Raw genomic sequence first — 26,397 nt, 5'->3', positions numbered from 1 at the left:
TCAATCAAACCTCTCCTACTAATATCCTAACAATGACAAAGGTAATGGGAGGCTACACATCTATTTCATTAGTTTTCAGTTCTTCTCAGAGCAGCAGTGTAGAAGCCCACAAAGCTGGCAAAGTGAAGTGAGGTCAGGCAGGGGTCCTAAGAGCACAGTCCTACTTTCTTAGAGTAACTCCTAGGGACTTACCATATCCATACACCCGTAGCTCCATATGCACTGGACACCAGTGAAGTGCTCAACATTCATTGCTTTTGTCACTCAGTTTGCCACAAATGTTAGAAATCTGAAAAGTTCAGCAAATTTGAAGGTGTGAATAACTCCCAGTGACTGGAGTAAGCTCAAACAGTCTGTGACAACGAAGAAATGATTAAGTATCCAAGTCCAGGTGGATCAAGGACCTCTACATCAAACCAGATACTCTCAAACTAATAAAAGCAAAAGCGGGGAAGAATCTTGAACACATGGACACTGGAAAAAATTTCCTGAACAAAACAGGAATGGCTTACGCTCTATGATCAAGAATAGACAAATGGGACCTCATAAAGGTACAAAGCTTCTGTAAGACAAAGGACACTGTGGTTAGGACAAAACAGCAACCAACAGATTGGGAAAAGACCTTTACTAATCCTACAACTGATAGAGGGCTAATATCCAAAATATACAAGAACTCATGAAGTTGGACTGCAGGGAGACTAATAACACTATTAAAAATTGCAGTTCAGAGCTAAACAAAGAATTCATAGCTGAGGAATATGGAGTGGCTGAGAAGCACCAAAAGAAATGTTCAACATCTTTAGTTATGTGGGAAATGCAAATCAAAACAACCCTGAGATTCCACCTCACACCACTCTGAATGGCTAAGATCAAACACTCAGGCTATAGAAGAGGCTTGCACAGATGTGAGAAAGAGGAACAATCCTCCATTGTTGGTGAGATTGCAGACTGGTACAACCATTCTGGATATCAGTCTGGAGGTTCCTCAGAAAATTAGACATTGCACTAGCGGAGGACCCAGCTATACCTCTCTTGCACATATACCCAAAAGATGCTCCAACATACAACAGGGCACATGCTCCACCATGTTCATAGCAGCCTTATTTATAATAGTCAGAAAATGAAAAGATCCCAGATGCCCATCAACAGAGGAATGGAAACAGAAAGTGTGGTACATCTACACAATAGGATACTACAGAGATATCAAAAACAATGACTTCATGAAATTCATAGGCAAAGAGAATGAACCAGAACATATCATCCTGAGTGAGTTAACCCAATGACAGAAATACACACATGGTATGCACTCATTGATAAGTGGATATTAGCCCAAATGCTCAAATTCTCCAAGATTCACAGACCAAATGAAATTCAGGAAGGATGACCAAAATGCTGGTTCTTCACTCCTTCCTTTAAAGGAGAAGAAGAATCCCTATTGAAGGGATAGGGAGGCAAAGTTTAAAACAGAGCCTAGAGAAATGGCCATTCAGAGTCTACCCCATATGTGACCTATACACATACAGCCTTCAAACTAGATAAGGTGGATGAAGCTAAGAGGTGCAGGCTGACAGGAACTGGATATAGATGTCTCCTGAGAGGCACAGCCAGAGCATGTCAAATACAGTGGCGAATGCTAGCAGCAAACCATTGAACTGAGAACAGGACCTCAGTTGGAGGAATTACAGAAAGATTGAAAGAGTTGAAGGGACTTGCAACCCCATAAGAACAACCATGCCTGCCAAGCAGAGTTCCCAGAGACTAAACCACTACCCAACCACTATACAGGGACTGTGCCATGGCCTCATCTGCATGTGTATCAGAGGATGGTCTTCTTGGGCACAAATGGAATGAGCAGCCCTTGGTCCTGCCTAGGCTGGGAAAGTGGATGGCTGGTGAAGGGAATACTTTTATAGCAGAGGGGGAGGGCGATGGTATTAGGACTTATTTCTGGGAAAAAGGAAAGAATAACATTTGAATTCAAAAAGAAAGATATCCAATTAAAATTCAACAACAAAATGGTGTTTAGAGCTTCGAATCTAAAAAAGCCACAGTCAGGAAACAGAGAATTGTATGCCTCTGGTTTTCTTCAAATATGCTCAGGGCCCAGGTAGGTTCTGGGTCCAGGCTGAACCAAGCAGGTTCCTGCCACTGACTGCTCCTCTATTCCTGTTTCCAGAGGCAGCATGCAGATTAATATTGGGCCAGAGATGTGGGCAGAGCTGGTCAGAAGTGGCTTTCTGTCCTGTGGTCTCAGGATTATCTGCATTCCTGGGTGTTCAGCACTCCCCACCATGGGATTTGGGTGCAGGCTTCTGGATTGCTTTAAACTCCCTTATGCCATGTTTATATGTCCTGGGAGATATTACAGAGAAATTAATTTTATCCCATTAATTTGTTCAACACTCTCATCCACAGAGTATAATTAAGAGGTAACTATATATTTGACAGCAAGCATACACAGTGGGTAATATATGCAATATGAAGTTGAAATTCATAGAGTTTGGAACACAGTGAACAGTGACTGTATAATTGCCTTTGAATCTCAGTCTGACTGGGAAGTGATTTTGATGCCCAGTCCCCATAAGAATGCAGAAATCCATCTCTCCCTGATAGCTGTGGGACTTCAGATGTTGACACTAGTGATCAATAAAGAAGGTTCTTAAGAGTGAAGAGTTTGAGATTACTCTTTTTTTCACCAGGATATATCCATTTTACTTGATAGTAACCAGATGCAGGTAGTCAATATACACAGTCTATATCCTTATCAAAATAGAAAACAAAATGAACAAAGCAACAACACATAAATAACAAAACTTCAAATGAATAGGAGGAAAACCAAATAACCAAAATAATCAAAACTCAGCCACACTTTAAATAGAGGAGCTGCGCTAAGCATTTTTGCTGCTCCTTCTGCAGAATAGATTTATAGCCTGTGTCTCTCCTTGGAGACATAGTAGACCAGCAGTTACTGATGGTAATAATCTTTTCAAGAGGAGTGGAAGTAGGTCTGTTTTGTTGGAGTGGGGGCATTAAGGACAAAGCCATCCAATACTGAGTATAAATGATATTACAGACTTTGTCTCAAAGACTTTCCAATATTGTGAACTGATCTCCATGAAACTCTTCTGGATGACCCATCAGGACAAGTACAAATTTACACGTGCACAGTCTTTCTGGATGACCAGCAGCCCTTGATTGATGTGCATCAACACTTCTCTGGGTCCCTCCAAAAGTGTACACTTGCTGGAGAGAGCTGAGGTGAAAGTACGGTCTATTCAATCCAAAGAAATCAAAGTGAAGGAGGAAAATGCAGTCCACAATTGCTATGGATATTACAGATGAGACGCAATAGTGGTGTATTTGCTGTGCACACTTAGTTCTCCTCCTGTAGCTCTTCTCTCCAAGGGAGATCTTGTCCTGGTCTGTGTCATGTTCGAGTTTCTGCTGGAGAATTTCAGACCTAGCAGAGCAAGGGAATAAAGGTTTAGTGAGTGGTTTCCAATTCAGCTCTCCCTCTTACATCAGCTCTATTCAGTTGGACAATCCAGCATGACCTGTCAGCTGAGGTCAGTCCCTGCATCCCCAAGTGTCATAGAGTACCTGGGCTTGGATTTATATCTCAGGTTTTCAAACTGCTAGAATTTGAACTGTGGACTATGGACTGTACTGGGATTAAGAGAAAAATGAGCATATTTTGTCACTGGTCCAGGTATATTATATTGAATAATAACATTGTAGCTGGGTCTGAATCTGAGTTCAAGAGACGTATGAGCAACCTAGAATACCATGTGGATTCCTTCTGGAGAACATGCCCAGAATTGAGGTGAAAGTTCTGATTATGTTAGCACTGAAGGAACCCGTGTAGTTTCCATTTGTAACCACTGAATCTGCAAATACACAGAGAAGCCATCTCACTTCAAATCCATGGGAATTGCATAGATCCTGTAATCACTGAGAATGTGCTCCATGCAAATCTTCCTAGCGTACACATGGACATTAAAGGTGATTGTGATGTAGAAACAGAACAGCACCCTGTAAGTCTATGGCTAGTGTAAGGCAATTTGTGAGAGGACAGAAGAGAAAATGTCCTCAGATCTTTCCAGAGAGATCACAGGAAGAAAGGAGTAGAACATAGCAAGAAATCCAGAGGATCATATATATTGTTTCATGGGCAAAATTCACATGAACTGTACCAGAACTATACTCTGAGTAGCTCTTTAGCTGCCTGAGGCTGAAATCCATGTAGGTGGTCATTCACCCAAAACAGGTACTTATATAGGGAAAGGATATTCAAATGGATTCCAGCCTGTGTTCCTACCTGAACATTAATGCTTAATGTAAAGATTCCCCAGGATTCGCTGGAGGCATAAAAACAAATGTTGAGTGGGATATGTACATAGTGAATAGAGCCTATAGATAGCTCACTCAGTGATGTGCTGTCCTCTCATAAACCGACATAGACTCAGGGTTCTTTCCCTATTACCAATCTTGCTTTGCAAGTTCCCGAGGCTGTGTAGAGCAGTCTTGTTCCCCAGCAAAGGATCATATGTTGGTGGTGGACTAGACTCTTGTTCTTGTTCACTGTTTCAGACTTTCCCCAAAGTGTGCAGCTTCTTCTAATCTGAGCTGTCTTTACCATAGACTGAGTGACTTCATGCCCAAAGCTAGAATCATAGGAAATCTACATAACCAGGATCCAAATCAACAATTTTTCTCCCCGTAATGTGATTGTGCCACAGATATTTTGAGTAAGTACGTAAAAGCTTGCATGGATTTTCTCAGACTGAATCAGAATCTATGGAAGGGCTCCACCCTATGGTACACTTTTACTCCTTGCCTGATGGACGTCTGGATAGATTCTCCTTCAGGGCTACTCTGGGACCACTACAACACTGATGTGCCCTAGTTGCAATGGCAATACCTACTCCTTGTTGTGGAATCACTGGGTTAACTAAACCTTCTGTTCCACTTTCTGAACATGGCTTCTCATAGGGCTACCTGTTCTTAAACTCCCAGACCCATCTGAAATTCATCATTTCTCCTAACTCCATTGAGGCTGAAATTAACTGAGAGGAAATGATGTTGATTGACAGCACTTGCAGAATGCTACACAGATAACATAGGGGAGCGCTTTAGATTATCTGTGCACCAAAGGGGCTCCTGACACTGCCCTGTTCTTGCACCACAGCATAGCTATGGGGCTTTTGCTGGATGACAATACAACTCCAAGCAACTCAAATTCTCAATGAATAAAATCCAAGCCAAAGTCCCAGCGGAAGCTGTAGTGTGCCAAGGTAGCTGGAGAGAAATGGTAGCAGGCCATGTGGAAAGCAACCTTGGAGAAGACACAGTGAGTGACACACCCTTCCAGTGGGCTTTCACCATTCACAAAGAACAGAGAAGCCACATAAACTCATGGATTTTAGAGAGAAGCCCCCCTTACCTCCCTGTACTCCTTTCCTTTGATGTGCTCCAAAGGATTTCAATGCAGACCAGTAGTTTTACCCCTAATCACTTGAAAATCTAACTTTACAGGTGTTTTTGTGTCCTCTTTTTGGGGGCCTGCATTTCTTTTTTTGGGGGGGGGGCTGCATTTCTACAATTTATTGTCCTTCTTTTACACCATAACTAAAAGGGACCTGCAAGCTCCAGGCCTGTACCATTTGTTACCACTGTGAAACACGACTCACTTGAACATATTTCCCACTCCTCCCCCAGACTTCACGAGATAATTCTTTTACGGTATTTTTGAAAACAGATTAAATTAATACCTTAAGTGTCCTTTTGCTGTACAGAGCTGGATGGAGATGCCAAATAACTGGGCAGCTGTATTTCATGTTTCATGGATGTAAAGTGAACTCTTAGAGTACTTTTCTCATGAAACTTGGAAATAGAGGGAAACACATTCACTACTGCAAACACAAACACACACAAACACACAGAAATACACAGATACTCACTTGCACGCACAAATGAAAACTTTGATCTTGTGCAGCACATTTCCTGTTGAGTGAGGAATTAGTGGGAGCTATGCTGTGTACAAGTCTCTTAGACTCAAGCAGGCTGTGCTGCCCTGGCCTGTACTCATTTCCACTTCAGGAAACCTTTCTATGCAGATACTTGTTGGTTTTACAAGTAAGTTACATGTTCTGCACAGATAGCCTAAACAATACAACATCAAATCCCCAAGAGAGAGATTCTAGGAAAAGACTCCATCAAGCTCTATGTTGACTCATCATAGGCCCCTCACTAAAACTACCCTGTTTCCTTCATAGAAGACCTTGGAACCATCAGAGAAGACAGGGACTCATGGTCATTTACCAGGAACTTTTCATCACATTAGAGTTCATGTGATGTTAAAACAACCTCAATGTCAGTCAGAAGGAGGCTAAAGAAATAACATACCCTGACTTTTCTGAAATGCAGCACTGTGTACAGTATTGAGAGGGAATCTATCCTTAAAGAATGCCATGCCCATGATATAGTCAGCAAAGCAATGTCAGCAGAGGGATGCACTCTAGGATTCCATGCAAGATCATGGTGAAGCCAATAAGACAATCCAGAATCTTCCCGGGGGATACCTCTGTTCAGGTAAAGTGAAGAAATCTAATCCTTATTTTGAAAATAGTTGAATGGTTTAAGAATGTGTTGAGACAAATAAGAGACAGGGCTCCACCTGGAACTGGACCGGTGATGCAAAGACTGCTGGACAACACAAAAAAAGGAAGCTTCATGTTTGTTGAGAGACCTAGGCTTAAAGGACGAAGTTGGATAATGACTGGACAAAACTGCATGTCATGAACTGGCCTCCCCGCAGGCTCCCTAAGATGCAGATCAGCACAGCAATGCACCTTTCTTGGTGAGAATTGGGGGTATATACGGATAACTTTGTTCTTGAAGTCTCAAATCTCTCATGCCAACCCTCAGCCTTTGAGAAACCTTTTCCACATCCTTGTTCTTCTATCCAGCTTCAGATTGTAAGGCCCACATACGAACTCTCCAGGAGCACTCAAATAAGACAGGACTGACATGCTGCTCCTCAGGCTCTGTAGTTATCCAAGATCTATGAAGCATGAAGTCACCATTTTCATATACAGGGACATGAGGGGAGGAAGAACAAAAGCCACCACAAATGAGAACCGGTTCTTTGCCATTTCCACCAGCCTCTCCTCCTTGAAAACTACTTACTTCCTGGAGTCTCACAAGATCCCTGTAATGAAAATCAGCTCCAGGCTTTTGCTTCATCCCTCAAAGCCCTGTTCTAGTCTAAAGAGGGGCTCCCACATAGCACCCTCCACACACATGGCATGTAGTGCTGTGATATGTGATCAACCCATCTCCCTTAATAAACTGCAGAGTCTCAAAGAGCAGGAGCATTCGCTTTCCAAACATGCAGTTTCCTGAAGAGGGGCTATCTCCACAGAAAGCCTTGTAAACCATCACATGAATGAACACTTGGATGAGACCTAGGTCAGGACATGGATCAATCAATAGACAGTTACATTGGTTTGTCTATGTTTATGGAAAGACCTGAGGACAACCTGACCTGGAGGCCTAATCCTACCTGCTGTTCCTTTGCACTGGGGACACAGATGTTCATTCCGGCCTCTTCACAGAGCCTCTTTGCCTCCACACAGGATGCTGGCCGTTCAGTCTGCTCCACCAGCAGTTCTCTGTTCTCATTCAGCAAAATCTGTATATTGTTCTTCAATTGAGTTTGTTCACGCAGAAGCTGGGAGTGCCTGATGCTGAACCACAAACAAAAAATGGTAAACCCAGCCAGCTTCTATTTGCCTGTCACTCTTGCAAGTCCAATCATCCCTTCAAGGAATCCCTCATCCCCAGACATCCCCAGAACAGAGCCACACTATACAAGTTAGCACCAATTAGAGGAGGTCAAATCCAGAATCCACATTCAACATGAATCAAAGTACTTCTGATAATCCTGACACTAAGACGGTTTATATAAATCCAGGAAGAAGAAATGGTCCACATGGGTGCTTATATGTCCATGATATGCTAAAACCATCTTCACGTAGTGGGGAAATCCCCTCTGAGGGGTAATTGAAGTCCCAATAGCTATACAATCTTTCCATGTGTTTCTCATGGATCACAGATCTTTAAATCTTCTGTCAGAGTCCTAGAGATTCAGAGTTGATTGATACTCCCATCACGGTACAAAACTTTCTATCTAGAGGATCCTTAATGGGGAAAATAACAATTGGAGGGTCTTCTATAGCCTTCACATGTAGGACAACTGAGTCCAAGAGCTACAAACATAAGACCCTTGCCAGGAGGCAGGCTTCTTGTTAAAAGTCAGACACTACAGAACCAGTGCCCTGACTTTGGTTCAATGTCATACAGGACAGGAGCATTCCCTGCCTAGTGCTGGGTTCTCATCTCTGTCAGCGACTCACCGGTAGGAACTGTTCACTTGTATGAGCTCCTTGTACCTCTCCATGGCCTCACTTATTGAACTGGTCATCATTTGCATAGCCATCATTCTCATCTCATGTGCGGATTGAAGGACTGGCAATTCGACATCCAGCCTGTTGTGGGGCATGGCCCAAGAAAAAAATAACCATCTGAACTCAGGATTTCAGAATTAAGTGAATTGTAAATTAAAAAAACCCAATAAAAAATTGAAATTTAAGAAATGTGGGGGGAGGGAAGAATGTGGCAAACACAAAGACCAGAGCAAAAAACACAACAGTGAGACTCCAACAACAATTCTTTCAAGGAAATATTTCTACGCAAATCAGCAAAGAGTCATTTTGAAATATGGACATTTTCTAAGACTGTGGAGATATGGTTCCCCCAAGACCAACTGTACTGCAGTGGCTTGGGTCTAACAGATAGTTGTGATGATATTTCTTTTGTTTTGAAAACAGGGATTCTCAAACCTTGTTTCCTACTGTTCCATGAATTCCCAGAGGGCATAACTACTTTGACAGGGAAGAGGATTTGTAACCCCTCCTTCCCTCAGGAGGGTCCTATCTACCACCTAAGTAAACAGAAGATGCAAAGTGCTCAGTTGATCCATGTGGGCATCCCCACTATCATGACCTGCAAACTGTCCATCAGACATATCCTAAGATCCCATGAAACTCCCCAGACTCCCTGACCGAGAGCTTAATACCCACAAACACTTTCACATACTTACATACCAATCAATATACAAACACAAGCAGAATCCCAACTACATGCATGGAGGTGCCATAGAATCAGTGTATAATGAAAAAAATTAGAGGAAAAGAGGGATGACGTGCAGGCATTTCGTCCCCTCACTTAGAGGCAGCAAGTGTGACCAGGTCCTTCTAGCTGTTGACAGAACCAATGCTAATCCAAGGAGCTCAGGGTCAAGTACAAAAGAGGTTGACCCTAAACACACAGGACCTAGCTTGTCTCACAAGCAAATGCCTTCCAAATCTCCTTAAAATCCAGGATGAGAGGTGAAACTTTCTCGTGCTATGAGTAAATCTAGAGGTAGCAGAGAGAGAGAGCGCAAGACAGTGAACAGGTTACTGGCCATAATGACTACCTGTGGTCCCAATCATCATAGATATAAAGGTCCAGGATTTGATAAAATTCATCCCTCTCGAATTGACACTTCTGGATTTCAAATTTAAGTTCCTCCAGTTCCTTTAAACACTCCTCTTGCTTACTGATGACATTTTGGGATGATGCCTTCCTACCAAAACCTGTAAATAGATAAACCCAAGTGAATTTGCATATTTGGTGGCCCATGGGCAGAAAAGATCATTCTGAATCCGAAAAGGAGTTGAGGAAGGGGAAATGGTAGAGACTGGGTGAATCCCTTAAAGAGCAGAAAAGCTTTCTTAAAGGTGGATTCTTTTTTTTTTTTTTTTGGTTTTTTTTTTTTTTTTCTCGGAGCTGGGGACCGAACCCAGGGCCTTGCGCTTCCTAGGCAAGCGCTCTACCACTGAGCTAAATCCCCAACCCCCTTAAAGGTGGATTCTTAAGCTATATCCCTCTTCCCAACCTCTAATGCCATACACGTGCCACATTCACTTTTACAGGACCCCTCACCCTGAATAGTATAACCTGACTGATACATAAACATCTGGGACGTTGTTATCTCATATCAGATGTGTTTCAGTTAATCCTGGAGTTCATACTGCTTAGCACCATCAGGCTCTAATCATGTGTGTTCCACCCAAAGTGTCTGAGAACTCAATTCATGACTAGGGGTGCATCCTTCCTTGTTCTCACCATCAGAGACTTATGTAACCTACAGTAATCTAGAGGAAGAAATGCTTCAACTCCCAACCATGGATGGTCACATTTTTAATCTCACTGTGCCTCCTCCTGCCATGCATTGACACTCACAATTAAAAAGCTTCCAGAAAAGAAACTGAAGGCTTACCACTTTCTGGCTTTCTCTCAAATTAAAGATCAGGAACTCCTGACTCTTGGTTTGCCTTTGAGAAATCCCAAGGCTCCTGCTTGTAAGGCCTAATCTTAGAAGGCACATCTCAAACATACCTCCTTGAGGATGTTCCCCAACTCTGCCCAGGACTCACCAAGCCTTCCCCAGAATGATTTCCTTCCTTCCAAGGAAGATGAGAGGAGGTCATCTTCCTTCAGCCTTGGTGTGGTCTCTCCTTGATCAACACTTTCCTTCTGAAATAGCCTGAGCGGCTGGCGAAACATGCCTGTTTGTGAACCCAAAGGGAACTGAAGGAATATCCCAAAGGCAGTTGGTGTCACCACAACACTGGTGACATCACAGAAGATTCTAGGGATCTCTTAGATACAATAGATTGTCCAGTGAAGGGCTTACTGATGATGCTACTGGGAAGTTCTATGACCTACCTGCTAACTAGCTCTCCAAAAATTGATCAATTTCTGTGCGGACCCTTTCCTCCAGTCTCTCATACATCACTGGGAATAGCATTTGGCAACCTCTATTGCTAAGCTAGATGTTTCTCTGTGCATCATTAGAACTCAACAGTGCTTTTGCTGGGGAGGGCTGCTTACAACCTGAATGAGAGAACAGATTTTTCTTAGCACCCAAATCTCTAGGGACCAAGGAAGAGGGAGTTTTTTCTTAAAAGTAAATCTACTACTCGAGACAATGCATGTGACACACATTTCGATTCCTAAGGTTTTCCTTTTTATGGAGGCCAATATGTTTCTTCTAGACCTCTGAGTGTATAAAACCTGGAAATATTTGCTTACTGTGCAGTCCTTGACAGTTGACATTGTTTTTATTTACATATCCATGTATTTCACAAAATCAATGGTCTATTATCTTATTTTTTTAGAATAAAAACTCCTTTTTTCTTGAAACATAGGGATCAACTACAGGGCATATATAAAATAATAAATTTCTGTACCTTTTATATATTAAGTTGGACATCCTCCCTTTCTCAAATATAACAAGACAGTGAAATCGGACATCAGCGAGCAAACGTCAACCTGGACCTTGTGTTACCACATTGTAACCACATAGCCATCCCTTCTCCAATATCGTTCTTCCTGAATTTCCAAGTCCAATCCTGAGGATATTTGGGGCTGCACGCTGATCTTTTATTCAGAGCAAACATAAAAATCAGGCGGATGGGCAGGGAGTGGAATGGCCTAAGGTTAGGCTAAACCTCAATTTTAATGGGTCCATAAGTTCAGGAGGGAGTCCATTGGCATTGTCATCTGTGGCTTCTGTGTCCTTATCCTGGGTGTGCTGACTCTGTGATACGATGCCACCTCACCTCACAGATGTCAGGGTGAAAATCATGTATGACTTTTCTGGGAAGAACTCTGCCTTTTACTACCATCTGGAGTTATACAACATCACTATGCACAGCTCAGAAGAGAGGGGTGGAGATTGTGGAGGCCTTAGAAGTTGAGGATCTTTTCTGATTAAGGCACATATGTTTTCCTATGTAATTTTCCCCTTGCTCTTTCACTAATGATGGTTGACTTCATTCCTGGCCTGAAGTCAACTGGATTCCAAGGTTTGGGATTAGGGAAGCCCCTCTTTTTGAGATGACAGGCCCAGCAAGGGATCCCACTGCATACAGGTTCCTATTCCCAAGGAAGTTGTTGCTGCAGAATCACAGCATGGGGGCAGCAGCACAGGACATCTCCCAGCTTTCTCTCCTGCACCTGCTGCACTTTTAATAAGGCTGTTTGTTTGTTTGTTTGCTTTTTATTGGAAATACCTACAAAGCTGGTCAAAATTAATACGTGCCTTAAATTCCAGCACCCACAAAGTATTGTTGTTTTTGCTTTTGTTTTTGTTTTATTTCATTTCATTATTTCTGTAATTGTTGTTAGGATTCTTATTGTTTTCTTTGGTAATTCCCTCTAGCTATTCAATTTGCAAGTAGAATGTAAAGCCATGCTCTGCATGGTCCTCTTATTCATGTTAAGGATTTTATTCTTACCACCAAGACCACAGGTGAGCACAATATTTACTTTCAAATCAGGAAAACAGGCAGAAAGAAGAGAGCTATGTTGTTTGGTCTCAGGTAACCAAACAATGAGGAGTGTAGGATGGCTTCCCAATGTTTTGGATTAGATAAGATTCTGTTATTGAGATGAAAGGCCTCTGCTGAAGCCTCCAGTTGAGTAACAGAGAGCCTGAAAAGGCTGAAAGAGTGGTTGTACCTTGAAGGTGAAGGCTGGCCCTTCAGTGCCTCTGCAGCCTGAGGCAGAGTTCTACTGGGAACAGAAGAGAACTTGGCCAGAGATCATAGGGGACTGCATTTTGGTTGAGCCCTGAGACCTGGATGAGCAGAGGCCTCCACAGTCCTGATAAGGGAAGCAGAGCCACATAGATGTGAGGGAACAATGGATCTTTGAACTGCATGTTCTCCAATTCATTTATCTTTGCTGTATACATAGTATATGTAAATGACAAGGGCATCCTACTTTATCACATCTAGTCTCTCTAGATCTTAAAGCATGTGCAAGTGTAAACACAGTAGAGTTAGTTCAGCAATACATTGTGTCCCATTTTGTTAAAGACGTTTATTTTATTTCTATTTCTATTTTTTTCTTTTTCTTGACTACTGATACCTAATTACTCTCCCACAATCCTTCCCCAATTCTCCTGGCACAGTCTTCTCTGAGTGTATGAGGGCCAACTGTCTCAGTACCTCCCTTCTTTTACCAAAGCCTTTCCTGGGGGCATTCGTGAGGATGCTGGTTTTGAATGCCTTGGACTTGGCTTTCTTCATGCTCCAGTTTGCTGGCTTTGAGAAGTTTGTGAAGAACTGTCTGTGAACTTGGTACTTCATCCAGATGGTACACAAGAGGCAATGGTTTTGTCAATGGGTCCATAAGTTCAGGAGGGAGTCCATTTGGCATTGTGATATGTGGATTCTGTCTTCTTATCCTAGGTGTTATAATTCCACCTGAATGTGTGCTATAATGCCACCCAACCTCACAGATGTAAGAGTGAAAATCATGTTTGACCTTTCTGGGAAGAACTCTGCCTTTTACTACCATCTGGAGTTATACAACATCACTATGCAAAGCTCAGAAGAGAGGGGTGCAGATGTGCGGGCCTTAGAAGTTGAGGATCTTTTCTACTGATTAAGCCACTTCTTTTTCCTATGTAATTTTTCCCTTGCTCTTTTTTACTAATGGTGGCTGACTTCTTTCCTAGCCTGAGGTAAACTGGAGTCCAATCTTTTGGATTACCGAACCTTCTAATTTTGAGATGACAGGCCCACCAAGGGTCCTACTGCATACAGAAGGTATGAATAATTCTCAGGGGCTGGAGTAAGTTAAAAACATCTGTGACAACAAAGAACTGATTAAGAAAACAAGAGACCAACTGCTCATCAAGATCACAGTTGTATGATAGTAAGAAAATGTGAATAGGGCATCAGGTGAGAAGATAAATTAATTAGGAGGTCATAGGCCTAGAAGGGTTATCCTTTGCTCTCAGTGGAGCTGCCATTCTTTCTGTCATTCCTCGCCCTCTGCCACAGGACCAGAGACTTCCCGAAACAACTGGCTGGCCTTGCCAAAGACCTGGCAGGGTCTCCCTGTAGAATAAGACACTTAGAGTCCTTGAGGACTCACCAAGAGGTCTCCTCCACACAGGTTCCTTGTTGTCAAAGGGAAATGTTCCTGCAGAATCCTGCCATGGCAGCAGGAATTTCAACCTGGCTGCTCTTGGTCCAGCTCACTGGATGCAGGCCTGAGGCCCAGGGGTATCTGGGGAAAGAAGTAGCAGGCACTACCTCACAGCTCTCTCTTTGTTGGATGCAACTGCTAGGACTGTGATAGGATTTTTGTTTCTTGTGTGTTTATTAGAAATACCTACAAAGCTGATTAAAGTTGCAACATGCCTTCATACCCAGAGTGCAGAATGTTTTTACATCGTTGTTGTTCCTGTTTTATGTTTGGATTTTGTTTTTTCATCCCCTCAGGAAATTTCCCTGTGCTTAGAATATTAAGCACATGCTCCGGAGGGATCGATTATTCAAGTTCGGCAAATCTTTTGTTCTCACCATCACTCCACAGATGATGCCATTACTTACTTTGAAATAAGAAAACAGTCATAGAGAAGTAAATTAACCTGTAAGCTATCACAGAAGAAACACATCACGATTGTGGAATGGCACCCCAGTATTTTGTATTTCCTAAGTTATTTTTATTTTAAACTTTTTTATTGGATTTTTTTGGGTACATTTCATCTTTTTTAAATCCTTAAAGGTATCTTTTATTCCTCTCCTCCCATTTACAAGGTGGAATTTCACCTGTGATTGTTAGTCCAGATAGTTTGGTCAATGGCTTAGATATCATCCTGGCCTAGTTTCCTTGGCATAAGCTGAGTTAGAAGCAGGCTCAAAGGTTCAGGACCAACAAATAATGAATTCCACTACATCTGGATCCCCAGCCTCACAGCCAGGAAGGGACTGGATTTCCATTCACTATTTAAAAAAAAGATGCAGTTCATTAACATGTAAAAAATTTCTCAAGTATATTAAAGTGTTTACCATGGTCATACAGTTTTTCAAATACCTGTCATTCATCTTTTTCCAAAACCTAAAATATCTTTCTTATTCACATTTTTTTGATTATTTTTTGGTATTAGTATCATTTTTTTAAATTTCAGTTTTTTTAATAGATATATATGTTTTATTCAAATTTCATTCCCTTTCCCAGCTTTTGGTCCATAAGCCCCCCTGCCGTGCCCTCTCCCGTATGTATGGTCCCCCAATCCACGCCACTTAGAAACCCCTTCCCGGACATTTCCCTGCACCCAGGGTCCAACCTTGTTAAGAAAAAGGGCTTCCCCTTCCACAGGTGCCCCAACAAGGCTATTCTCTCCTACATATGCAGTTGGACCCTGGGTCACTCCACGTATAGTCTTTTGCTAGTGGTTTATTTGGTTGGCATTGCTGTTCTTATGGGGTTGCAAGCCCTTCAGCTCTTTGAATCCTTCTTCTAATTCCAATAAAGGGCGTCCTGTTCTCAGTTCATTAGTTTACTGCTAGCAATGACCTCTTTATTTGACATGCTCTGGATGTGTCTCTCAGGGGAGATGCAAATTTGGTCCCTTTCAGTAAGCACATTTAGCTTCATCAATCTTACCTAGTTTTGGTGGCTGTATATATATGGGCCACATGTGGGGCAGGCTCTGAATGGCTGTTCCTTTGGTCTCTGCTTTAGATTTGGCCTCCATATCCCCTCCTATGGATATTTTTGTTCCCCATTTTAAGAAGGAGTGGGAGCATCTGCACTTTGGTCATCCTTCTTCTTGAGTTTCCTGAGATCTGTAGATTGCATCTTGGGTAATTTGAGGTTTTGGTCAATATCCACTTATCAATGAGTGCATATTGTCAATGAGGGGTGCTGAGTACCTGGAAGAGAATGAGGGACAAGAGATGTGAAGAAGGACTCCAAGACAAGAGTCTGATCAAGGCGACAATTTTATTTTTCCCCAAGGCTGAATTTGTACCATAAAATGGATAACAGAGAGAGGAGAGAAGTAAGAAACATTTACCCACGCCAAGGACACAATATTCGTGTGGTCAGGGAATCGGCTGATGTTGACAGGTTGTCAGAAAGGTCACAGGTTTGTCATATCTATTAGTCAGCAGGATGTTGGTTTTTCAGAAAGGTTACAGGTCATGACATTGGGTATATTAATGTCAGACGTTATCATATGATTATTCATCTTGACCACCACATTTGTATTAGTCTTCTGCATCTGGCTGGCGATTTTCCATGAACCCAGTCATACTTAATGCTAACCATAATAATAACATCAATAATGGAGGGCTTCAAGGCCATCGCTCCCAACACCATACCAAGTGTGTTTTTCTGTGATTGGATTACCTCACTGTGGATGATATTTTCTAGTTCTTTCCATTTGCCTATGAATTGAACGTAATCATTGTTTTTGATAGCTGAGTGGTAGTCCATTGTGTAGATGTACCAAATTTTTCGAATAAATTCCTCTGCTGAAGGGCATCTGGGTTCATTCCAGTTTCTGGCTATTATGAATAAGCCTGCTATGAACATAGTGGATCATATGTTTTATTGTATGTTGGAGCATCTTTTGAGTATATGCCCAGGACTGGTATACCTGTGTGCTCAGGTAGTGGAATTTCCAATTTTCCAGGAATGTTCAGACTGATTTCCAGAGTTCTTGTACCAGTTTGCAATCCCAGCAACAATGGACGAGTGTTCCTCTTTCTCCACATCCTCACCAGCATCTGTTGTCACCTGATTTTTTGATCTTAGACATCCTGACTGGTGTGAGGTGGATTCTTAGGGTTGCTTTGATTTGCATTTCCCTGATGACTAAGGATATTGAGCATTTCTTTAGGTGCTTTTCAGCTATTCTATATTCCTCAGCTGAGAATGTTTTCTTTAGCTCCAAACCCCATTTATTAACAGGGGTGTTTGGCTCTCTGTACTCTAACTTCTTCTGTTTTGTGTATACTTTGTATATAAGCCCTCCATCAGATGCAGGATTGGTAAAGATTTTTTCCCAATCTGTGAGTGTCCGTTTTGTCCTAATGACACTGTCCTTTGCCTTACAGAAGCTTTTCAGTTTTATGAGGTCCCATTTGTCGATTCTCAATCTTAAAGCATAAGCCACTGGTATTTTGTTCAGGAAATTTTCCTTAGTGCTCATGTCTTCTAGACTCTTCCCTACTTTTTATCCATTACTTTTAGTGTATCTGGTTTGATGTGGAGGTCCTTGATCCCCTTGGACTTAAGCTTTGTCCAGGGAAATAAGAATGGGTCAACTTGCATTCTCCTACATGCTGACCTCCAGTTGAATCAGCACCATTTGTTAAAAATACTATCTTTCTTCCATTGGATGTTTTACCTCTTTGTCAAAGATCAAATGACCATAGGTGTGTGGGTTCTTTTCTGTGTCTTCAATTATGTTCCACTGATCTGCCTGTCTGTATGCCAATACCATACAAACTATTGCTCTGTAATACTGCTTGAGGTCAGAGATGGTGATTCCCCCAGAAGGTCTTTTATTGTTGAGTATAGTTTTGCTATCCTGGGTTTTATGTTATACCAAATGACGGCAAATTGCACTTTCTACCTTTATAAAGAATTGAGTAGGAATATTGTTGGTGACGGCATTGAATCTGTAGATTGCTTTTGGCAAAATGGTCATTTTTTACCATATTCATCCTGCCAATCTATGAGCATGGGAGATCTTTCCATCTTCTGAGATCTTCAATTTCTTCAGAGATTTGAAGTTCTTGTCATACAGATTTTTTACTTGCTTGGTTCAAGTAACAGCAAGTTATTTTATATTATTTGGGACTGTTGTGAAGGGTTTCATTTCCTTAATTTCTTTCTCAGCCTGTTTACCCTTTGAGTAGAGGAAGAGTACTGAATTGTTTGGGTTAATTTTATACTCGGACAGTTTGCTGAAGTTGTTGATCAGGTTAAGTAGTTCTCTGGTGGAATTTTGGTGTTGCTTAAGTAGACTATCATATCATCTTCAAATATTAGTGTTTTGACTTCATCCCTTCTATTTTTTTTCCTTTGACCTACTTTCATTGTTTGTTTGCTATGGCTAGGACGTTAAGTACCATATTGTACTTAAGTAGGGAAAGAGTGGGCAGCCTTGTCTAGTCCCTGATTTTAGTGGGATTCCTTCAATACTCTAAGTTTAGTTTGATGTTAGGTACAGGTTTGATGTATTTTGCATTTTCCTATATTTAGATTCAGGCCTTCAATTCCTGATCTTTCCAGGACTTTATTAATGAAAGGGTAATGAATTTTGTCAAATGATTTCTCAGCATCTAATGAAATGATCATGTGGTTTTGACTTTGTTTATATGATGAATTTCGTTGATGGACTTCCGTATATTAAACCATCCCTGCATCCTTGCCACGAGGCCTACTTGAACATGATGGATGATTGTTTGGATGTGTTCTTGGATTCAGTTTGCAAGAATTTTATTGAGCATTTTTGATCAATATTCATAAATAAAATAGGTCTGAATTTCTCTATCTTTGTTGTATCTTTGTGTGGTTTAGGTATAAGAGTAATTGTGGCTTCATAGAAGGAGTTTGGTAGTGCTCTGTCTGTTTCTATTTTGCGGAATAATTTGGACAGTATTGGTATGAAGTCTTCTATGAAGGTCTGATAGAATTCTGCACTAAATCCATCTGGTCCTGGGCTCTTTTTGGATGGGAGATGTTTAATAGCAGTTTCTATGTCTTTATGAGTATGGGGTTGTTTCGATGGTTTATTTGTTCCTGATTTAACTGTGGTACCTGGTATCTGTATAGAAAATTGTCCATTTCCTCCACATTTTCCAGTTTTGTTGAATATATGTTTTTGTAGTAGGATCTGATGATCTTTTTAATTTCTTCAGATTTTGTTGTTATGTCTCCCTTTTATTTCTGATTTTATTAATTTGGATACACTCTCTGTGACCTCTGGTTAATATGGCTAAGCGTTTATTTATCTTGTTGATTTTCTCAAAGAACCAGCTCGTGGGTTTGCTGATTATTTTGATGCTCGGTTTTGTATCTTCTTGTTTGATTTCAGCCCTGAATTTGATTATTTCCTGCCTTCTACTCATCTAGGGCTTATTTAATTTTTTCTAGAGCTTTTAGGTGTGCTGTCAAGCTGCTGACATATGCTCTCTCTTGTTTCTTTTTGCAGGCATACAGAGCTAGGCGTTTTCCTCTTAGCGCTGCTTTTATTGTGTCCCATAAGTTTGGGTATGTTGTATCTTAATTTTCATTAAATTCTAAGAAGTCTTTAATTTCTTTCTTATGTCTCCAATGACCAAGTTGTCATTGACTTCAACTTCCATGTATATGTGGGCTTTCTGTCCTATTTGTTGTTATTGATCAACAGCCTTAGTCCGTGGTTTTTTGATACGAGGCATGGGATTATTTCTATCTTCCTGTACCTGTTGAAGCTTGTTTTGTGACCGATTATATGGTCAATTTTGGAGAAGGTACCATGAGATGCTGATAAGAAGGTATATCCTTTGGTTTTAGGGTGGTGTGTTCTATAAATATATGTTAAATCCATTTGTTTCATAACCTATTAGTCTTTCTGTGTCTCTGTTTAATTTCTGTTTCCCTGATCTGTCCATTGATGAAAGTGGCGTGTTTAAATCTCCTACTATTATTGTTTGTCGTGCAATGTATGATTTTTTTGAGCTTTAGAAAGGTTTCTTATTGTTTAGGGACACAACTGCTATATACTTGACAAATATAGCAATCAACCAGAATATCCGTAGAAAGCAGGTGACTGTTGGCCACATGAGGATGAGTTTCTTTCAAAGATCATCATGATTTTTCGTAAGATCTTCCCTGTAATTGGTGGCATGGCTTCCCACAAACATGGTCCAGTTGTCTACAATCTCCTCCTTGGTCAGCATCTCATCCTTGTTCTTATCTGACTCATACACCAGATGCTGGGCCTCAGCCTGTGCCTGGTCATAGTCCTGAGGGAGGATCCAGTGGTGAATCTCATCCTAATCCACTTTCCCATCCTTGTTCAGATCTGGGAAATCATTGAACTGCTCCCCAGACAAAACCCAGTCGGTCTCAGGGCAATTGTCCTCGTGAGAAAAAGATGTCCACAATGTACTCATCCTGGTCCACAAAACCATCCCTGTTCTTGTCGATATTCTCCAGCGTTTCCAGAACTACAATCTCCTTCATATGTTCTAAATCCTCTTAGTGCAGAAAAGCAATGAACCAGTCCTGAGTAGCTGTCAGGTCACCGTCAAGGCCTTAAACCTCCTCTCATCTCGTGGAGGCAACTTGTTACAGTTGTGATGATCAGAGCTATCTTGGAATTCAGCAAGGTTTCCCAGGTAGTAGCCATAGGTAGCCTGCTTGTATTCTTCCCAAGAGATTTTTCATCTATGTCCCCATCATAATCCTTCCAGAGTTTAGCCACATTTTGGTTGATGTATCTTTTCTGTACCTGTTTGATCCAAACTTTCAGGTCCTCAGTAGTAACAAGGCCGCATTCATCACTGTCAATTGGATCAACAATTTTCCCCAGCCTCTCCTGCTCTTGTCCAGGCTTAGCTATCAAAGGTCTTGGAGTCCTCCTTGCCCAGGAAGACCTCAGGATTGTACAGGAAGCTGTGCTTATTCTCTGGTGGCCATTCGCCCTGCTCTGAATCAGGACAAACCATGTGCTCCTTGCTCATCATGCTCTTGGCCATGAACGCCAGGACCAGTGCCAGCAGCAGCCCATGGAGAGTCCCAGGCTGACACCATGTACCACAGTCGCGATCAAAGGGAGGCAGCAGGGAAGTAGGGGCTCAGAGCAGCTTATCCGCTGTCCCTTCCCCAGAGAGGGCTTTTGTTACATTTCAAATGTTATCTGTTTTCCTGGTTTCCACAAAACCCCTTATAAAACCCCCTCCCCCTTCTACTGTGAGGGTGTTACCACACCCACCCAAACACCCAGGCCTATCTGCCTCCCTGTTCTGGTTTCCCCTACACTGGGGCATCAAGCCTTGACAAGACCAAGGGCTTCTCCTCCCATTTATGCCCAAGAAGGCCATCCTCTTCTACATATGCAGCTGTAGCCATGGGTCCGTCCATGTGTACTCTTTGGATGGTGGTTTCGGTCCTGGGAGCTCTGGGTCTTTCTTAGTGTTGTTCTTATGGGGCTGTAAACCCCTTCAGCTCCCTCAATCCTTTCTCTTACTCCTCCATTGGGGACCCGGCTCTCAGCTGAATGGTTGGCTGCAAGTATCTGCCTCTGTATTTGTCATGCTCTTTACCCCACTCTTTTGAGCAGATCACCACAGAGCAACGAAGATGTATTGTCTTGGCGTGATGATGTACAGACAAATAGATGATTTCTTAATTCTTATGATGATTCTATAAGAGTTCCTAAAATTAGATTAGTAATTTTAAGCTCCTTTATAATGGGACAGCTATTATGTTTTCTCTGGTAATCAAAATTGCATTGAGAACTCTTCCTCCTTAAAGTTTCATGAGTGAATTGCTTCTGCAATACCAAGCAGGCATCTACAGATTAGAACCCATGCTAAGAGGGTATAAACCAATTAACCAAAGTTCATAAATAGAGAACTAATGATTTACTATAGGTGCAAGGACTTTACGTAAATAATTGACTGGATTTGCCTATAGGCAATTTCACTTATTCTTTTCTCATAAAAATTACAGCTTTTAACTCTCCATGAACATGCAGAGCCAGTGACAGATGGTGACGGTTTATCCTGATGATTACTCTTGATGGATATGCATGTAAACATTCTCTGTCGTAAACTGATTATCCAACTTATGATTTGAATTCCTGTGCAAACTTGTGGTGAACTTTTCACCATGTGATGCTGTGTTCAGAAAGATATACAAATGTTGAGGACAAAGAGAGAGAAAGCTTTTTAGACAGAACTGAACTGAAGAGAACAGAACTCAAGAAGAACTTAGAAGTAAAGGCCTAGCGTTGAGAGTAAGGCATTGAGAGTAAGGAAATTATTGTCATAAGAGCAAGTGGAAAGGAGATTAGAAGAGAGCAAGGAGAACCTTATAAGTCAAACTTTATGGAGGCAAACCTTTGTAGAAATTTTAGGAAAACGGAAGAACTTATAAATAAAGGTTAAAATCACTGCTCTTCAGTTTTCAGCCTGGCTCACTGGCTAGCCTGTGCTCTTCAGTCAGACTCACTGGCGAGCCTCTGCTCTTCAGTCAGGCTCACTGGCTAGCCTGTGCTCTTCAGCCTGGCTCACTGGCTAGCCTCTGCTCTTCAGTCAGACTCACTGGCTAGCCTCTGCTCTTCAGTCAGGCTCACTGGCTAGCCTCTGCTCTTCAGCCTGGCTCACTGGCTAGCCTCTGCTCTTCAGTCAGGCTCACTGGCTAGCCTGTGCTCTTCAGCCTGGCTCACTGGCTAGCCTGTGCTCTTCAGCCTGGCTCACTGGCTAGCCTCTGCTCTTCAGTCAGGCTCACTGGCTAGCCTCTGTTCTTCAGTCAGCCTCACTGGCTAGCCTCTGTTCTTCAGTCAGGCTCACTGGCTAGCCTCTGCTATTCAGTTAGGCTCACTGACTAGCCTCTGCTCTTCAGTCAGGCTCACTGGTTAGCCTCTGCTCTTCAGCCTGGCTCACTGGCTAGCCTCTGCTCTTCAGTCAGACTCACTGGCTAGCCTGTGCTCTTCAGCCTGGCTCACTGCCTAGACTCTGCTTTTCAGCTGGGCTCACTGGCTAGCATCTGCTCTTCAGTCAGGCTCACTGGCTAGCCTCTGCTCTTCAGTCAGACTCACTGGCTAGCCTCTGCTCTTCAGCTAGGCTCACTGGCTAGCCTCTGCTCTTCAGCTAGGCTCACTGCCTAGCCTCTGCTCTTCAGCTAGGCTCACTGGCTAGCCTCTCCTCTTCAGCTAGGCTCACTGGCTAGCCTCTGCTCTTCAGTCAGGTTCACTGTCTAGCCTCTGCTATTCAGTTAGGCTCACTGGCTAGACTCTGCTTCTCAGCTGGGCTCACTGGCCTATGGGGCCCTAGCACATCGCTTAACCATCTGCTCATGACTGCCTGACCACACTGACCACCTGACCGGTCGCCCTGACTTCTTAAAGTCATTCCCTAGAAAGAGCACAAGAAACCACAGAGAAACACCACAGCAAACTTTTCCCATGGGCTCTGCTTTAACTTAAGTGCTTTCATTATTTCTTTAAAAGAGTGAAATATAATTTCGGCTATTCATATGGCCAAGAGAGCTGTGCAGTAGTCATTGCTTTAGGGAATTTGGTGCTAAATCAAAAGATTCCTTTATTCTATCACGATGTTATCTGTATGCTGTAAGATGTATGTTTAGAAAACACAACACCAAATTCCTAAAATCTAGATGTTTTAAGACATCAGCTCATGGAGAAACATAACTGCTTCCTATCTAGACTGGGCTTTTTTGCTTTACTGCAGGTACAATCAATTTTCCACACTACTTCCATGATTTTCAAGAATGATTAAGAGAAAAATAAGTTGAACATAATGGCCAGAAAGGGGGTTCTGTCAAGTTGTCTTATGTGGGACAAGATACCAAGCTGTAACTGGTCAACCTAAAACCACCTGTTCCCAAAACTAGCAGAACTTACAGAAAATACATACTTTCTTATCATTCCTCCTCCCCAATGATCAGTGATTTAATGAGCACCTACTACGATCCTAGCACTGTGCATCTAAGTGTGTAATGGTGAATAAAAAACTTAATAAAAAGCCTCATTAAGGAATAAAGAAAAATGAAACATAACTTTGAAACTCAGAATTCAATATAAGCAAAACCACCACCATTTCTTCAACTGGTGATTCCTGAAAACTTCATCATTTTTTCCATGGGCTTCTATAGTAATGATACTGAGTCTTGATTTGGTAAATCACAAAAAGCAAGTTACACTTCTTTCTTGGCTCCCACAACTGTCAAAGGGAACAACACTGTTGCTGTCCATTGTGCTTCCCTATCAATCCTGCTATGGATGGTAATGAATTCCAGTCTTTTCAATGTGAAAACAGGCCACCACTTGAGGGCAAAGGTTATTAAAATTACCCAAACCGGTATATTCTCTAAAATTTTCACATAGCATTTTACTGATATCACAATGTAAATTCACCGCAAATATTTAACCAATGAAAATATTGAATAGCTCTGCAAATAGGAGCGATAATCATATATACGTGAAAACAACTATCATGGAAACAAACGACGTAATAGGAGAAAAGATACATCACGAAAAGCTACACAAGCAGCAAAAAAGACACTATATTTCTTGGTTTAAAAGTTAGGAGATACACTTGATCTTTAAAGACAGACAATGTACTTGATCTTTAATCCCTTTAACTGTGCCCTGTCCACATAGAAACTGCAGTAGATGACAATCTTTTGTAAGATTTATTTATTTATATGTGAGACAATGCATCTGTCTTCAGACACACCAGAAGAGGGCATCAGTACTCCTTACAGATGGTTGTGAGCCACCATGTGGTTGCTGGCATTTGAATTCAGGACCTCTGGAAGAACACTTGGTGCTCTTACCCACTGAGCCATCTCTCCAGCCCTCACAACTGCCTCTTACACAGCATCACAGTGGTCTATTTCACTAGATGGCTCCAGGATGATAACAGAGAAACTTTCACAGTTCCTGAGCACTTCTGAGTTCAAACACCACCAGTGCCCACTCTGTGCTGTTGGCACATTCTGACCTTCTCCTAAGGGTTGTCAGCCACAAAAGGGACGGGTTAGCCCCAGACAGCATTCACTGCCCAATCCTAAAAACCCCCTCGATTCTGAAAAAGCCACAATCCATGCTTGCTCCATATTTGAGGAAGCCAAATGGTTGATCTGGCTCAAGGCTCTACTTTTCTTAGCTCATCAACTTTCTTTTTCCACTTCTTGTCACAAGAAGTACGTTTTTATGCTGCAACTACACTGCAATGTTTGAAGGAAACCACCATAAACTCTGGGTGCCACCTCTTGAAATTTAAAATTCACAAAACAATTCATGGCTTTCTAATCAGCACCATGGACAATAAACAAAAACAAGCAAAACCATTCCAAAGGAACTTGCTGATCTGGAGGCCTGCTCATAGCAGGCAGGAAAGAATTAAATTAGGCAGAACTGTAATCTGCATAAATTGCCTGAGGTTTTAAGAAAATATATTCCCATGATCCCCATCCTATAACATACAATAGAAACATTACAGGGAGTGTGCCACCAGGATAAGCTGCCTCTGAAAAGCCTGTCCTGCCCTGGCAGGTACAGGTCATTTAATTCTAAGTCAATCTGGAGAGAGGTGACAGCCCCAAGTTGCTCTGGGGATGTCAGAGCACAGCTCTCATGCACACTCCAGAGCACCTCTACACTCTTTCCCAATGCCATAGGCTTTCCAATCCCTGCTTCAGCTCTCCATACATCCCTGAACCCTCCCTCCCCCTACCCAGTGGGCTCACTTTGCATTGCCTCCTTCTGCCACTGCTTTCCCAGGACAGGGGGACCAGGTGGGGGGGGGGCAGAACCAGTCCAAAGAGGGACGCGGGTGTCCTACCTACCTTGATTCTGCTGCTCTGGGGCTGCAGCCCGCCCTGCTTGCTGCTTGCTGCTTGCTGTTCCTGGGGACCAGACCGGAGGTTGGGCTAGGGGTCCCCACGAGCTCCATGCCTCAAGGTCCCCTGGCAGGGCTGGCCTGGGCTTCTTCCTTGGACACTGCGAGGCTGTAGTCTCTGTTGGAAACCCCGCCGCTGTCATAGGGCGCCCTCCCGTGGCCGAGATGATGCCCAACGCCGCTAAGGCCCCCTTCCCTGGCCTCTCCTTCTGCTTTTTCTTTTCTTTTTTTCTTTCTCTTTTTGCTGGCGATGTGGCGCCTGCGAAGAGCTCGCCTCCAGCAAGGAGGACATCGTGGAGGCAGAATCACCTCTGGGCCCTGCCGGGTCGGAGAGGGAGAGAGAGGAGTCAACTTGGGCGGCGGCGCCCCGGCTGCCGGCACCTGCGGAAGGAAAACTCGTCCAGGCACACGCGCTGCTGCGGGCTCCAAATATAACGCTAGCGCCCCGCCCCCTCAGGCCCTGCGCTCACCCACGAGCTCCGCGTGCCCTGAGGCCCGGCTGGGGCGAGGTCGAAGGGCGGGGTGGGAAGGACACGTGTGCCCACTCCAAGGTGCAGGCAACACCGCGAGGCACGACACCCGGAAGCGCATGGTGCGGAACTCAGGGATCCAACCAGGCGCATCAGTCCCCTCTCAAGGCTCTGTGGATGCGAGGGCAGCTTCTTCAGGCCTCCAGGTCCACCACGAAAAACCCGCGGGCATCACAGCTCGAGCTTCCAGGTGCCCCAGGCTGGAGGCTTGGACATGGCGATTGTGGTTGCCACTCTCCTAGGCTGGCTCAGCAGGGCACAAGCCACCACCTGCTGTCCTCACCTGAAGGCATCTTGATGGGGCT

The 26,397-nt window shown here is 42.9% G+C and overlaps 1 protein-coding gene and 1 pseudogene across 2 annotated transcripts; both read right to left on the bottom strand.

Annotated features, from left to right (window-relative positions):
• Window positions 1-2,686: 2,686 nt before the first annotated feature.
• Window positions 2,687-25,682, bottom strand: LOC134478914 (uncharacterized). 2 transcript variants are annotated; one of them, XM_087568877.1, is made up of 7 exons: window positions 25,510-25,682; window positions 15,577-15,845; window positions 10,545-10,676; window positions 9,542-9,701; window positions 8,418-8,549; window positions 7,565-7,748; window positions 2,687-3,460 (listed from the first exon to the last, which is right to left on the bottom strand). In XM_087568877.1, exons 2-7 carry the CDS (start codon window positions 15,665-15,667, stop codon window positions 3,455-3,457), a joined length of 705 nt encoding a protein of 234 aa, XP_087425003.1. In that variant the 5' UTR covers window positions 15,668-15,845; window positions 25,510-25,682; the 3' UTR covers window positions 2,687-3,454. The 2 variants fall into 2 exon arrangements, with proteins under 2 accessions (XP_087425003.1, XP_087425004.1); XM_087568878.1 differs by lacking the exons at window positions 10,545-10,676; window positions 15,577-15,845.
• LOC148003579 (reticulocalbin-1 pseudogene) lies at window positions 19,767-25,705 on the bottom strand (annotated as a pseudogene).
• Between the last annotated feature and the right edge of the window lie 692 nt (window positions 25,706-26,397).

Source organism: Rattus norvegicus, chromosome 9 (genome assembly GCF_021556685.1).
Source record: "Rattus norvegicus strain SHRSP/BbbUtx chromosome 9, alternate assembly SHRSP_T2T, whole genome shotgun sequence".
NCBI classification, from domain to species: domain Eukaryota; kingdom Metazoa; phylum Chordata; class Mammalia; order Rodentia; family Muridae; genus Rattus; species Rattus norvegicus.
This window is presented reverse-complemented; position numbering and strand designations above follow the sequence as displayed.